At 29.6% G+C, this 16,160-nt stretch overlaps 1 protein-coding gene across 1 annotated transcript; it reads left to right on the top strand.

The window, feature by feature from the left end:
* Positions 1–2,633: 2,633 nt before the first annotated feature.
* LOC140452820 (uncharacterized) lies at positions 2,634–15,895 on the top strand. The gene is made up of 2 exons (XM_072547154.1): positions 2,634–2,928; positions 15,725–15,895. The coding sequence occupies exons 1-2, from the start codon at positions 2,667–2,669 to the stop codon at positions 15,835–15,837; spliced, it is 375 nt and encodes a 124-aa protein (XP_072403255.1). The 5' UTR covers positions 2,634–2,666; the 3' UTR covers positions 15,838–15,895.
* The last annotated feature ends 265 nt before the right edge of the window (positions 15,896–16,160 follow it).

Here is a 16,160-nt window from a genome sequence, read left to right as displayed (position 1 = left end):
GTCTCTTGAAGAGCAGTGATCATAAGATTATATCTTTTTAGTTCTTGTAGAAGTGCAGTTTGAGCTCCTGGTCTATTTAGCGTCCTCACATTCCAACTTCCAAATGCATAGTCCATGTTTCGTAGCTTTAGTCGTTTCCGAAAGTTCCCCTTGTTCCGAGGCAAATGTTTAGGTTTCATAACAGTGTGTTTTTCCGGGAGTGGGTTGTTAGCCCACTGCCCAACCTTCCTCCTTTACCCGGGCTTAGGACCGGCAATGGTGACTCCTGAGCTACTCAATCCACCCATTAGTCACCACAGGCGGAGGAAAGGATAGATTACTTAAACAAATACAACAGAGATATTTGCAGTATTTTGGGCACATTGCTAGAAGAACTGGTACGATGGAAAAACTGATAGTCGAGGGTAGAGTTGAAGGAAAGAGACCTAGGGAAAGATCTCCAAGCCGTTGGGTAAATCACAAAAAAATATTGATTAACCAAGGGTTACAAGAAGCCGAACAACTAGCCCAGGACAGAGAAGGTTGGAGGGAAATCGTGAAAAAACTGTAAAGGCCTGATGGTGTCACCATATTACAAAAGGGATTAGGACTGAGGAGGAGGTGTTTCAAAAGAACCACCTTCAGTATGATGTTAACTGATATATATGTTGTATAGTGTTTATATGTAATACAAAAATATAATGATACTTACATATCAGTACAAGAAATTATCTAAGTGTGTCATCTGTTGGGTAACATTTATATTTATTTCGGAGCACACCCATGCATTCAGGCTACTTGGACTGAGCTAATGTAATTAACTTCAGCTGTTTGTTGGAAGAGCTGTTAAAAAATGTTGTCTATGCATTCTAAGGGTGCAACTTATGTATATCTTTGCAAAAGTCATAGACTTTGTCAATTAATCTAGACAAAACCTTTGAATTAAATGACAATCATTGTTATAATTAAATAAGTTTAAAAACCTTTGAATTAAATGACCATCATTCTTATATTTAATAAACTAATACACGAGGTCGATGTTATAGAATTTCACCCAAGGGGAACATACATCTTCGCTGCTTGAAAGAGGTACTCCCTTTTCTACCGGTTAATGCCAGCCAGCTGACTAAGTCTGGGAGGAAGTAAAAGTGACTTCTACTTCCTCCTCGACTTACATAGTAGTTGCTTCGATACATATAAAAAATATACTTATTTTAAACTTAAATTGTGACTTATTCCAAACTAAAGTAATAACTGCATTTGTCGTTTTTGTTTGTCTACTTAAAACATTCACGATTTGCTTTGTATTATAGGCATTTTTTATTGCGGATATAACTTCAGTCACATCGGTAGTATGATGTAAATTTGGAAAGTTGTTCCCTCCGATAGTTTGTATGTATGTCGGACTATATTGTTTTTGTTAAGAATTTGTTTGATTGTTTTTTATGCCTTCACAAATATCGTTTTAAAAATCTTGCCTAAAGCTTGACAAGAATAAAAATATGAAAATAAGATTGCCATATATACTTATGGCAAAATATATTTTTGTCACTTTTGGATATAGCTGAAGTTGTAGTAGTTTTGGTGTTTTTAGGCACTTCTTGACTGTAGCTGCAGTTTTAGTGGTGGCTGTAGATTTTAGGTGGATGTTGCCTTCTTCATTGTAGCATCCGTGTTAGTACCTCTGTCCCATGTGTAGTGCACTACGTGGTTTGAGATGTCTCACCAAAAAGGGGGACAAGAGAATTGAAGCTAAACCAAAAATTACATTAAGAGACCTTGTGTTAGAAAGAATACATTTTAGATATTGCGTTGCCATGAGATTTTCGAAAATTACAAATATAAAAAAAAAATTAGCAATGGCAAGGAAAACCAAATGAATGTCATTATTATTAAAATAAATTAGTTAAATAAATTACATTTAAGTAATTTATATAAAAAGATTTCACATACATATACCTATTAAAATTTAAATGAACAGAAACGTGGCTTAGAGGTTAGGAAGGTGTTGTCAAAAATAATATTATAAGAAAGTTATAAAAAGTTATCAACCACGAATATAAAACAATTAATATTAATGAGTACCCACCCCAAGATTTTATTGAAAAACAGAAATGTGTTTATCAAAAATAGTTGTGAAGTGAAAAAACAGACAAATAAACTTCGTCGCTGGTTAATCTAGCTACAGGGTTTGAATACGGGGGTATACAAAGAGTAAATAGGAATAGAACTAAAATAAATAAAAACTAAAATTTAAGAATGAAGATTAAACAGAATATTAACAAATTAATAAAAGCAAAAGCAAAAATCAACTACATCTAATTACAGTGATTTTGTCATTGTCCTAATATCTAATAGAGAAAGAGAGAGATAGATAGAGAGAGACAGAGATAAAATACTAATTTTTTGATTACGTTTCTCAGTTTGATCTTGTCAATAGTAGGACGTTTACTTTTCAGTATTTAGGTAAAACTGCACTTTATAAAACAATTGTTTTTAAATAATTTTGATTATAAATATTCCAAATTTTAGTTACGTAAATTTTAATTTTGCAATTTTTAGTATAATATAATATCAAAATACTTTCTCTGTAATATTTGCTCTTTGACCTTAGAAGATACTAAATTATTATAAGAACCAAAAAACGGATATAAGAAATTTATATAGTCTTAACATTTAACGCAAATATGAAGAATCTAATAACTTTTGGTATTTTGGGCTTATTAGTCTGTCAAGTATTTACAGCAGCAATAGAAAATGAAAATGAAAGAAAGTACGAAGTGAAGCGTAACCTTGATGCTATCGGCACTATTAAAGAGAAAACTGACGAGATTGTGGAAAAAGTCAAAAGTGGTGTACAATTGGCCAGATGTAACTTGCACGGTGTGGGCGGCAACGTGTTACCTCATACCCACCTGATCGATCCATGTGCTGGCGCAGGAAATGCAGGTAATATTAAATATATATAAATATGTATATACGAGTAATATATATATATACATATATATTGTTGTGATCTGCTTTATGATGTTTTATTATTAATTAACACTAATTTAATTAATCCAATTATTTAATTAATTAATTCACTAATTTATGCAGAGTCATACAAATCAATTACTATTAAAAATTCTCAGGGTGCCTTTTTAATTTTACTTTAATCAGTTTACTTTATATATCTCTTCTAGTGGGTTCAGTGTCTCCTAGTTGCTCATAATCGGGATAGAACAGGAAACGGAACTAACATTAAAACAACATAAATATGCACACAAATTATTATTTATTTTCAATAAGCAATACGATGAATATTAATAAATAACTTTTGTGGGCAATTATCTTTCCCAACAAACTCCTATACTCTAAATTTAATTTTAATTACAAACTATCTATTGATTTGTTTTATAATAATATCTACTAAAAAAAATGACCATATAAAAATATAATTTATTCACAAAAAAAATAACTCCTTGAAACTTGGAATCTTAGTTCGTATTCTTATATTTGATTTTATCTTCAGAATATCTTAAAATTTTCTTTCATTCAAATTATTTGACTGACCTTTATTTTTTTACACCAATGATGTCTCCTCTCGATCAAACCACAGTTCCTTCCTTGATTGATTATGTCCGGCTACCATCAAATCTTTCCCGTTCTCAGCATCGATCCAAACCGCATACCAGCAAACTACTCCTCCGAAAACACAAGCCCAAGCCTCTTTTGACCGGTACTCTTTATTCACAAATTCTCCTTTCTTTCTCAATTATATCTCGTGGACTATGCAGACTCAAAAGAGGTACTAATCTTCTCGATTTTGATCTGCTCTCAGCTTCCACCTTTTTCACTAACAAACGAAAACACTGGTACTCAGATTGACTACACGAAAACACTTCTTCTCTTTTGGTCTGCCGGTAACATAATCCTTTCAATCTCTCCCAGACAACCTTCTTAACTCTCTCATTCCCACCATTCCTTTTTAACCAATCATAAGCATTCATCTTTCCCACTTATTTTCGATTTAGAAAATTTCCAACATGATATTTAAAACAAATAAACTACTCTCACTCAAATTACTTTTCAGAAACCATTAACAATTTTGCCTTTTTCAACAGAAATAAGTTTCCAAATTCTTGTTATCTCATATCTAAATCTAATTCTTATTTACTTTCGAAAAATGCCCACCGCAAAATACAATTACAAGTTTATTCCTAAATCTATAATTATACGGGTTCCATTGTCCTTTCACTATTCACTCAGTCTTTCACGGAAAAACTCGTCAGGGTCCCGTCACGGAACAATGTTTTCTCTTATTCTAACTATTACAAATAAGTACAGGGTTGTATTTTAACTTATATGCCCGCGGTATATTAAAATAATAAAAAAACTCTTTATTCTATTTCTGATCGATAAACTGATCCATAACAATATATATATATATATATATATATATATATATATATATATATATATATATATATATATATAAACACACACACACACATATATGTATATATATATATATATATATACATATATATATATATATAAATACATATATATATATATATATATATATATATATATAAATGAATAATAATGTTCACACAGGTGATCCGGTGCGTCGTTGTCAAACTATTTTTCCATTTCCGATATTCTTCTTAAACACACATAACATAACTTTTATTTTTCTTCTTTTAAAAACACTTCGATCGCTTTTAATTTGCTTTATCGGGTACACATTAATTTATGGTTCCAATTATTTTTAACACAAAAATGATTACGTAGTTATCATAAGAAAACAAGTTATTTTGGAATTGTTAGACAGTCTATACATTGAAAACTAATACATCACTAAGTATGGATACACATAATTGTGAAACTTGCAAGAAGATTCAAGCAGAGGAACAGATTATTTTTTGTCTGTTGTTAGCATTTCAAGTTACAACAAACTAAGGCCATTATAGAGAAAAATCATTAAAACAAAAACCAGTTATATTTTTTTACAGTGATTGTGATCTCTTTAAACAAATTCTATTTAGTAAAAAACTTTGTTTTGTTGAAGTAAAAAGTGATTTACAGCACCTTAAAAGTGAAGAATTTAAACAAAGTAAAGTGACTCTGATCGTGGAGTAAACAATGTACAGCAGTAGTTTATAATCAGATTTGTCACTGCATGGAGTCTGGTTTTCATGTTAAACATTCGTATTATTCAATACTGCTGTTTTAAGCATTCATATTAATTTACTTCTTAGAAAACTACAGTACTATGGACAACCATTCAAAGTATATTGTAGTATATTTGTTTAATTAATATAGAAGTTTCATTATCCAACAATCCTTAACAACGTAAGAATTCTGTTACTTACAGTTATTCTATACCAATGTACAAAATTATTTAGATTTTCCAACTCACCTGATTATCTAAAATAAATACAAATAAATGTACATTACATGTACTTTTATTATAACAATTGCAATATTGCAATGTATTATTGCAATACTTATATAATTGTTTTCTCAATAAAATTAAAAGACTTCGTCACTATCATCATTGCAATTATCGTCGTCATCATCATCTTCATCTTCTGCTAAATCAATAACTACAGGACTAATGTCTTCACGATTAAAAACAATTTCTCTATTCCACCAGAGCTGTATCTCAGATTCTGTATTCTTTATTGTTTTTGACCATATTGTAATTTGGGCCAGGGACTCCTTCCATACTGCCAAAGACTTTGCAGTAAACTGCCATTTGTTCCAACATGATCAGAGTAATACCGTTTACTTATACCCCATATATGCCCAATTGCATTAAAAATACAGTGGTATGGAGGAAGTCGATTGCCCATATTGTTCAGCCATTCTATCTATCTCATATATTGGTTCTGGTTTATTTCTACAAGCAATAAAATGTTAAAAGCATATCCAATTGCACAAAATTTAATAAAAACATACATCTGGACCAGTTCAAGCATTTGAGGTTTTAACATTTTGTACGTGTGCAAAATTGTTATTTTTTCCACCAACCATTCTTTTATTTCAGCTATTTTGCTGAACAGAAAGGCGCTTTATTAATTATTGTGCTATGACGTAGAGTATTATCCATTTTAATAATTAATGGTTTCTCTAAATTATTTAACAGCTGATATTCAAACCATTGCAAAAAGTTATAACGATTCATTTCGCCATGGTAGTCAGTATTCTTTGTTTTGGATAAAAAAACCAATTCAGTTCCCTGGATAAATCCATTGCAATTTCCTGCATGGAGAACGGTGCGTGTATCTAAAAAATATTTTAAATAAATATATAACATATGTATCCTCCATTAAAATTTAAGATTGACATTAAAAACTTATTATAGCAACACATTAAAATACCATTCGTCGCTGGACTGGTACGATTTTTTAAATTCTTCAACGACACTATCTTTATTTATATTTAGCGCAAATTCTTGTTCAACAAAAGGCAGCATGAGATATTCCAAACAGTCTTGTAGCATTGTCGATCGAAATATCAATTTTATTATGCTCAGCTTAGAAAAAGTTCTCTCACAAGTACAACTTGTTACAGGAATTGTGGTAAATTTTACTATTAGTTGGTTAAATACTGGAAACATCGATTTTCTATTATGCTTAGACATAAAGTCAAGCCTGTCGAGAGCTTTTCAAGGTGGAAATGTTTTACTTTTTCTTGGTTGTAAAAGTCTTAATTCACCTTCTAATTCTGAAAAATTCATACCAAGGTGTATTTTAAATCTTGATTTCCTAGCTCATCTATATTTTAACGATATGATTTTGCCTACTGAATACATATTTTTTTATTCTTGGTCAAATTTATCGTTTAATGACTGAATCATCCGGTAGAAAAGCGGACAAAATATAAAGAGTTTTAGTTCTTTTTTATCGTTGACTGTTAATGCATTGCCAGCATTATTATCTAATACAGTAGAAACTTTACGTTTTCTCAGGGTAGGAATATTGATTTGAAGTCTATTACAAGTGTCTTTTATTTTGAAATAAATATTATCAAATATAGATGGTTCGCCCCTCAATTCTTCCAAAACAAGCGCTAAGTTTGAAACTTCTTCTATAGCTTTACAAATATTTATGTCTAGTGATTGAAGTAATTTGCTAATTTTAACAACTATTTCCAGAATTGTGTGTGTGTGTGTTGTTGGTTTCTTTTGACTGTGGACTTAATCCATTAGCCGAACTAAAATTACTCTTATAATTATATCTCTTATACTCATTATATTTATGAATATTTATAACCTATTTGATAATATTGATTTACAATAGTAATTCACACATATATTATACAGGTCCTTACATATATATTTTGGTAAGCGTTTTTGTTTGTTTTTATGCTATACTAAATACTAATACTACTAATAACTATTAAATTAGATATATATATATATATATATTTATTTATATATATATATATATATTCATATACATATATATACACATATATACATATATATATACACATGTAGACATACATATATATACACATATATATATATATATATATATATATATATATATATATATATATATATATATATATTATTTTTTTAACACAGCGCTAGGGCATAAACCCGGTTCAATACCTCGGAGGTTTAGGCCCTCTTTGTGTGTTTTTTTTTTAAATTTTTTTTATTTCTTTTTTTTTATTTATTCTTTTTTTATTTTTTTTTTTAATTTTTATTTCTTTTTTAATATTTATTCTTTTTTTTTATTTCTTTATTTTTTTATGTATCTATTTTTTTTTCTTTTCATATTTTAATAAAATTTTACAATTTTAGTTTTATATTAATAATGTGTTTAATTAGGATCTCATAGATACTTTTATCTTTAGTAGCAATCAAAGCTTGTAGATTAAAAGGTTTTCTTATATATTGTGTAATATAAATTTGATCTATAAAATAATCTATTTCTTTTTTTTTAATTGACAATCTAATATCATATGTTCTGCGGATCCTAATTCTCCACATTCACAACAGTTTGTGTCTGACAGTCCTATTTTATGTTTATGTTGTGGAACTAAGGAGTGGCCAAACCTAAGTCTACATATATATGATATAAAGACCTTGTTGCCTTGATAGTCACTAAACCAGCTTTTAGATGGGATCTCTGTTTGGATAGTTTTATAATACAGTCCCTTTTTGGAATTAATATACCATTCTTTAAAGTTGTTGATTTTATTAATATTAATATAAGCATAGGCGTCATTTAGTGTTAACTTATATTCAGAGTTAGTATCTAATTCTGTAGCACTCTTTGCTAGTTTGTCTACAATTTCATTATTTTTCAAATTGCAATGGGCTTTTATCCAACAGAATGATATTTCTTTACCTTTAGATTTAAGTCCAATAAAGTTTTTTATTATTTCTATAATGATATGATTGTAATGTTCGGTCCACTTCTCCAATTTAGTTAGAGCACTTTTGCTATCTGAAAGTATCACGAATCTATCATTATTGTTGATCGTTGCTATGTACTGCATTGCTCTTAATATTGCTATTAGTTCTCCTGTAAATACCGTGGTATCTGTATCTAGACTTATTCCTTCTCTGTATTGTGTTTTAGGGTCCCATATAGCAGCAGCAACTTTAGAATTAATTTTTGAGGCATCTGTATAAATTTGTTAATATTTTGGGCATACTATTTCTATATCTGTATTAAACATAGAGTTCGTTAGATTCACCGGGAAACTGGAGTAATCTCTCATATAAATTGGCTGTATATTAGGAATACTATTTAGATATATTTGAAATATGGGTGATATTCTTGATGTGTATAATTTATTTTTAAATTGGCGCAAATTGTTGTATGTTTCAACAAGTAGTAAAGTAGATTTTTTCTGCCAGTATTCACTCGTCAGATCATGTATAAAAAGTTTTTGACACTTATCCACTATTAAACTCTCTTTAGCAATGGTTTTAATTATAAACTTTTCACATAGACTTTTTCTTCTTAAATGCAGTGGTGGTTCATTGCACTCTATACTTAAATTAGATGTCGGGGTGCTTATTAGAGCTATACATAATCCGATACATAATCGAAGGCATTTATTTGATAACACTTCTACTTTTTTTAGGTGAGTTTTGGCTGCTTGATTGTAAAATATGCATCCGTAGTCTAAAATTGATCTTATATATGATCTGTACATTATTAATGAAATATTAGCATCTGCTCCCCAAGTTACGTTCTTAATGCATTATAACCTTTTTTAGCTCTTGTAACAACATATTCAATATGATCTTTTCAGCTCATTTTTCTATCTAGTATCATCCCCAAATACTTAACTTTAGGTTGAACTTTAAACTGTAAGTTTTCCATTTTTACTAACTTTGGAAGTTTTTGTTTTCTGGAAAATATGCAAACTTGTGTTTTCTTTACAGATATCTTTAAATTTACCTGATCCAAGTCTTCAAGTAAATAATTGTATACTTCATTTATCATGTTGCAACCATTTTCTACCTCCTCTTTGTCTACGTAAATACATATGTCATCTGCAAACTGTAGTACTTTACCTTGGTTACTATTTACTATGCTTTTACCAATATCCGAAGTATAAATAGCATATAATATTGGGCTTAGGATACTTCCTTGGGGTATCCCAGTGTTTGTTATCCTGGGGCCTACTAGTTTGTTGTCAATTTGAATATACAAAACTCTATTACTGTACAGTTTATAAATTTTCCAGCACAGTATATCTGATATTCCTATTTTCTTCATTTGGTGATATAGTATTAATAAATTAACATTATCATAGGCATTTTCTACGTCTACAAATGTAGCCACGACTGATTTATTCTTAGAAAATGAGTTATAGACATTCAGTATCAAGTGTGATAAGTTTTCCATTGTTGAGCATGATTTCCTGAATCCAAATTGCGTTGTAGAGAGTAGGGAATTTTTCTCCAACCAAAATTCTAATCTTTGTTTAATCATTCTTTCTAATGTTTTTAAGATACATGACGATAGCGAAATGCCTCTGTATGAATCTGGACAATCTGCGGGTTTATGTTGTTTGAGAATTGGGACTATAATATATTCTTTCCATGAGTTTGGAAATTCCATGCTTACCCATATATGATTTATTGTATGTAGCATACTATAGTGAATACTGTCCTTTCCTGGTGCTGAGTTGTCGTTATTTTTTAAACAATTTTTAAGTTCTTCTAAATTAAATATTTCTGTTAGAAATGTACTGTCTTCGGTGATAGCATTCGTTGCATTGTTCGTTGTATATGTAATTTCCTTTCCTCATTTTCTACTATTGGATTATTAGGTGGCTTATAGGCATTTTTTAATTTTCTAATCTCACTCCATATTTTACTAATAGGTGTATTTTTATTTAAACTATTACATAAATTTTTCCATGAGGCTCTTTTACTATTTAAAATAATTCTTTTTTTGTTAGCTTTCGCTTGCTGATATTTTAAATAATTTTCGTAATTATATATTCTTTTAAATTGTATAAAAGCCTCTTTTTGGTGTTTAATAGCCTCCCTACATTCATTGTTCCACCATGGTTTATAAAATTTTGGATTGGTCATTTTTCTCTTCTCTGGGATGCTAATTTTACTAGCTTCATTTATAGAATCGTAAAATATTTGATATTCTTGTTCTATATTTTCTTCTATATTATCTTTTTTTTCATTGTTTAAGAGATCAGAGAAAACTGCCCAATCCGCTTTTTTAATATCCCATTAAATTCTATTTCTAATTATATCATTATTATCATTATCGGTATTTAGGTTACTATCATGCATTAACTCCATAACTACTGGATAGTGATCTGAACCCAGACTTATATTTTCGGTGTGCCAATAGCACGTATAATAGACATCTCTTGAGCAAATTGTTAGATCTATAGCTGATTTACTTTTATTCACGGAACCCCGAATTAATGTTTCAGAACCATCATTTAAGAAATTAAGTCCACATTCTTCCATGGCTTCAAAAAGATTTATTCCTTCGCGATCAGTTTTATCACATCCCCATATTTTATTATAACAATTGAAGTGTCTTCCCACTAAAAATGGTTTGTTACAACTATTAAAGAACCTAACCCACTCATTTTTTGATATACATAGTTTAGGCTTTGCATATATCGAGTATAAATTTAGAATATTATTTTTTAAATTGACTTACAATAACTTTACAATTGACAGCAATACACAATACATTATTTATTTTATAAAAATTTAAGTTATTCCAAAAATTAATCTTTTTTTTTTTATTAATATTGCTACTCCTCCATAACCGCCTGGTCCATCTTCGCGAAATATATTATATCCAGAAAAGTTTATGTTTATATTTGGTTTCAACCAAGTTTCACTCAGTAATATAGCTAAAAATTTATTTTCAAATATATATTTTTCAAAATGTCCCTTATTGTGAATTATCGATCGTGAGTTCCATTGTAAGATTTTTTTAATTGTTAGATCCATTTAAAATTTTTTCTAAACTGTCTTTAAATTCTTCCAAAATTTGTTTATTTTCTGTAGGCAAACAATTTTTACCTAGAATATTTTTAAATATTGTTAATATATTTTCACTAAGATTTTTGTTTATCTGAGAATTTTGTGTTATTTGTTTATGATACATTGGAATGTTCTTAGGAATTGGTAGAGGCGGGTACTCAGAGGTGCTAGGATTTGTCAAGATATTTTCATGTTCTTCCGAATATGGATAAACAGACTTATTTTGTGTAGCTTCGCTCCATTTTCTTTTTGTTGTTATTGCATATCTATTACCTACATTTGATGTTTTTAGAGCTGATGTGTAGCTATTATTGTATTTTAATTTTGCTTCTTCAAATGCCATATTTTCGTTTACCATAAGATATTTAATACCCTTTTGTTTCTCAAATTCAGGACATTTTGCTCGGTCTAATGCTAAGTGTTTACCAAAACAAAATATACAGGTAGGCTCTGTTACGTCGCATGCTTTAGATTCATGTTCTTGCCCACATTTTCCGCATCTTTTTTTTCCTCTACATTGTGTCGTAACATGACCATATCTTATACAGTTGAGGCACTGTATTACTCTAGGTATATAAGGTTCTACCTGGTATATCATTCTCTCAATGAAAACTTGTTTTGGTATCATTTGTCCTCTGAAAGACACCACTATAGTACCCGTCTCTATCAACTCGTCGTTTGAGTTTCTTTTTATACTTTTTACACTTAATACCTTAAAATTACCGTATCTACAAACAATAATGTCTTTTAATTCGTTTTCTGAAATACCTTTATCGACTCCTTTAATTACACCACTTTTTTTAACTAAAAAGTTTGGAATGTATAAGTCATAATTTATAGGTTTTTACTTTCGATTAAGATATTTGCACTTTTATAGGAGTTACATTCAATTCTAACTTTATTTCTACCAATGACGCTAATATTAACTATATTATCTTTTATTGTAGGTTCTGCATTTAGTATTAAACGTGTTGTTGCAATTTTGTGTAACTTACCAATATTTCCATCTTTATTTTGTAAATAAACAAAATATGGCCCTTGATCTCCTTGTGTATATTTATTTTTGTTATGTGTAATTAACGACTGATTTACATTAGTACTATTAGTATCGCTTACCTGAAAAGTTGGAAAAAAGTTTGTTTGTGGTTTTAATACCTGTGAAGCCATGAAACTTTGACTTGTATTTTCACTTAGCTGTGTTTTGTTTCCTTCATTATCCAAATCCATAGTACTAAAGATATTAATGTTCTTTCCTCGATCGGGTGAATGGCCTTTACCAATTGTATTTATTTCCATTGTAAAATTTTTAATACTTGAAACACACTGACACCGATCTCACACTGAGAACGATCAATCCTCTTCGAATGCTAATTTGACAAATATATACTTTGTCCAAACCAAGTTTTCCAAAGATAATAATTTTAATTTTCGATAATTATCAGAGGAAATTGATTACAACACAGTATCTACTAAAAAACCGCCAAAATTCAATATTTTTCAGAAGAGATGATTTCCAGAATTGAATGCATCATTTTCAAACACATAATAAAACCAAAGGATTTTATTTGTGTAATATCCCTTTACCGTTAACTCTAGCTTTTGCTTCAGTTGTGTCATCAAATGTCTCTTCAATGACCTATAATTGTTTCAAGCTGATTTTTACCAGAGCAACTGCCTCAGTACGACAAACCCAGTGTTCTGTATAAATACTCGAACCGTCAAACGGGACTGAGGTCTCAATCTTCCTACTCCTCAGTGTCAAGTCACTCGAACTCGAACGGAACCGTATCTATCTTGAAAATGGCTCCAATATGGGTGAAGAAACGTCGAGCATTAAACTCTCAACGCGGTTCTTCCCGAGAACTTAGTGATTTTTATTTATCTGACCACGGAAATCTATCCGAACATCTGTGGCTTGGTACAAGAAGTGCCTAAGTCACTTTTTTACACTTTTGACATTTTTGGTCTAAGTGTCTTAAAAAACCACAACGGTTTAAGTGCAAGACATGCCTAAGTCTATCTAACCTTAAAAATCACATTTTCATAAAATCAAGAAATACCTATCTCTCAAAGTCTCGTTTAAAATTAGTACTAGAAATACCTATGTCGACATAAGTTTTCTGGTTAAACTGAAAATTTGTACAAGAAATGCATAAGTCGACTTGGCGTAACAAGGGAAACTATTATTTTTCAACGTCAAATAAGATTTTTCCTGGAAAATGTTTAAAACCTGCATGCTCATGAACAGAAATTTTATGCACTATACGTAAATTCTTAAAATCAGTTTATTGCTCGGAATTTTAATGTAGTTGAAAGACTTAGACACAATCGAAAGCCAAGCAAAAGACAGTTTACAGTTTTTTATTTTCTAAATAATGAGGGATAAAAAGTTAAAGTTTGCCGTACTATGTTTTTAAATACTCTCGATATAAAACCAGGAAAAATAAAAGTATTAGCTAAGAAGAAAAGAGACTGTACAAGTGGTATCTGCCCTGAAGACCAAAGAGGAAGGCATGGACGCCAACAGAAAGTCACTGACGAAGCAGTTACGACAATAGAAGACCATATTAAAAGTTTTTCTTCGTATGTAGAAAATTTAACCTGTCATTTCACTCTCCTTGTAATGATACTTGTGCAAAGTGCGATAGGTATAATTCATTAATTGATACAACTTCTGAATTTATAATCTGTAATTAGTGTTGCATTTTTGTCATTTGATTAAGAATAGACCCATGCTTCAAAACAATTTATAAAAGATCATTATGAACTTTAAACCTCACTCTCTATAATTGCATAAATAAAAATAAACATGCCGTTTGTTACGTTTGGGACGAATCAATAGGAGCTAGAAGAGGACAAGAAATAGCATCCTGTTTGTGACAATATATATTTTCCCTACCGGCAAATATTAATGAAATTAACATGTACAGTGACTGCTATTCAGGACAAACAAGAAATATTTATGTTGCTGTTATGTTGTTTCTTTTGATATAAGATTTTAACAGAAATGGAAGAGATCTTGTGATCAATCATAAATTTCTTGAACCGGTGCATACTCATCAAGAAGCGGAGACGATCCATGCAGCTATTTAAAAAGTCAAGAAATATACAACTGTTAAAATAAAAGTACCCAGAGTTCCTTCTATTGAAATTATAGAAATAGAACAAAAAGATTTCTTGAATTTCTCATAAATTCTAAAAAGTCACTACGTACATCGCAAAATAAACACTGACAATGAAAATATTTCCTGGCTTCACATAAGATGGTTACAGTATCGCACAGATGCACTTTCAAAAGTTTCTTATAAAACTTCTTTGATTCAGATTATTTTAAGCTAATGGATTTATCAAGAAAAAAAGCAAAATGTGTTACACGTTCAGCTCAACTGTCTGGGCTTGCATCAAGCAGTAGTCCATACAAAGTTACGCTAACCCCACTAACCAATAAGAGAATTCCACTATCAGATAAAAAAATTTTAAAGACCTCAAGGACTTTTATGCCTTACATTTCTGTATCCAGCAGGTACTTTTATTAATGTATTTTTGCTAGACCAGCACCAGCTCAAGCTGTAGATGATAAATATTTACCTGACTAGCGCATATATGAAGGTGATATGTAAACACCAGGAATTTACTTGCCCATCTTTATTTTTAAGTAGAATATGTATCACAGATATTTGATATTAAATTGCTTATGTCAATACACACTTATAAATTTACCTAAAATTTTTATTTCAAGAAATGACTATGTCACTCAAAAATACAAAAAAAGAACAATTTTTGTTAAATTTTTAACTACAACTTATAAACTAATTTATTATCTCAACAAAATCACATGATCGGTATCAAAAATATATTAAATAAATTATTTGTACAACACAATTTTAAGGGAGACAAATTTGGCCTTATTGAAAAACATCAAATTTTGACATAGGCACTTCTTGTACCAAGCCACACACACACACACACACACACACACACACACACACACACACACACACACATATATATATATATATATATATATATATAAACAGAATGTTTCCAAGATTTAACTTAACAGTTTGATTTTATAACTTATGACTGTAAGTTATTAATAGTGTAAAAAAATATATTTCGATTACAATAGACTAAAATTATGACTATTGACAATATTTAAGTATTTTTTCCGTATTAAGAGGAATATTATTTTATTATTTCATTAAAATAATTATGACAAAGAACATTGTGACAGAAAAAATATTTTTTTAGGAGGCAAACCTGAAGAGCAAGCTGTCCCCAAAATTCTAATAACTGAAGGTAAACATGAATGTCCAGAAGGCTTTTTACTTGATAAAAGGATTGGAGTATGCAGAGAGCAGTAAAATATATTAGAATAAACCGTACTAAAAAAATAAAAATAAATAATTCTTTTCATTATAATATTTTCTTATTTAATTTTTACGAAACATTGGCCATTTCTATTTGAAATGATTGAAAAGTAAATATTTAGATTTTAGTATACTTATATAATTAGATACAGTTTCATAAATTCATAACTTTTTAGAAAATATCTACAAAATATTAAAAGTTACTCGTATATTATGTAGAGTTATGGAATATGCAAAGAAATGTTTTATGTTAGTTGTATCTCAATCAATTGTTAAGCTAAAATTGTAAAGCTTTTATAGAAAACAGTCTAAAATTC

This window comes from Diabrotica undecimpunctata, chromosome 1, assembly GCF_040954645.1.
Source record: "Diabrotica undecimpunctata isolate CICGRU chromosome 1, icDiaUnde3, whole genome shotgun sequence".
NCBI classification, from domain to species: domain Eukaryota; kingdom Metazoa; phylum Arthropoda; class Insecta; order Coleoptera; family Chrysomelidae; genus Diabrotica; species Diabrotica undecimpunctata.
The sequence above is the reverse complement of the archived record's forward strand: the minus strand, read 5'-3'. Positions and strand labels throughout refer to the sequence as shown.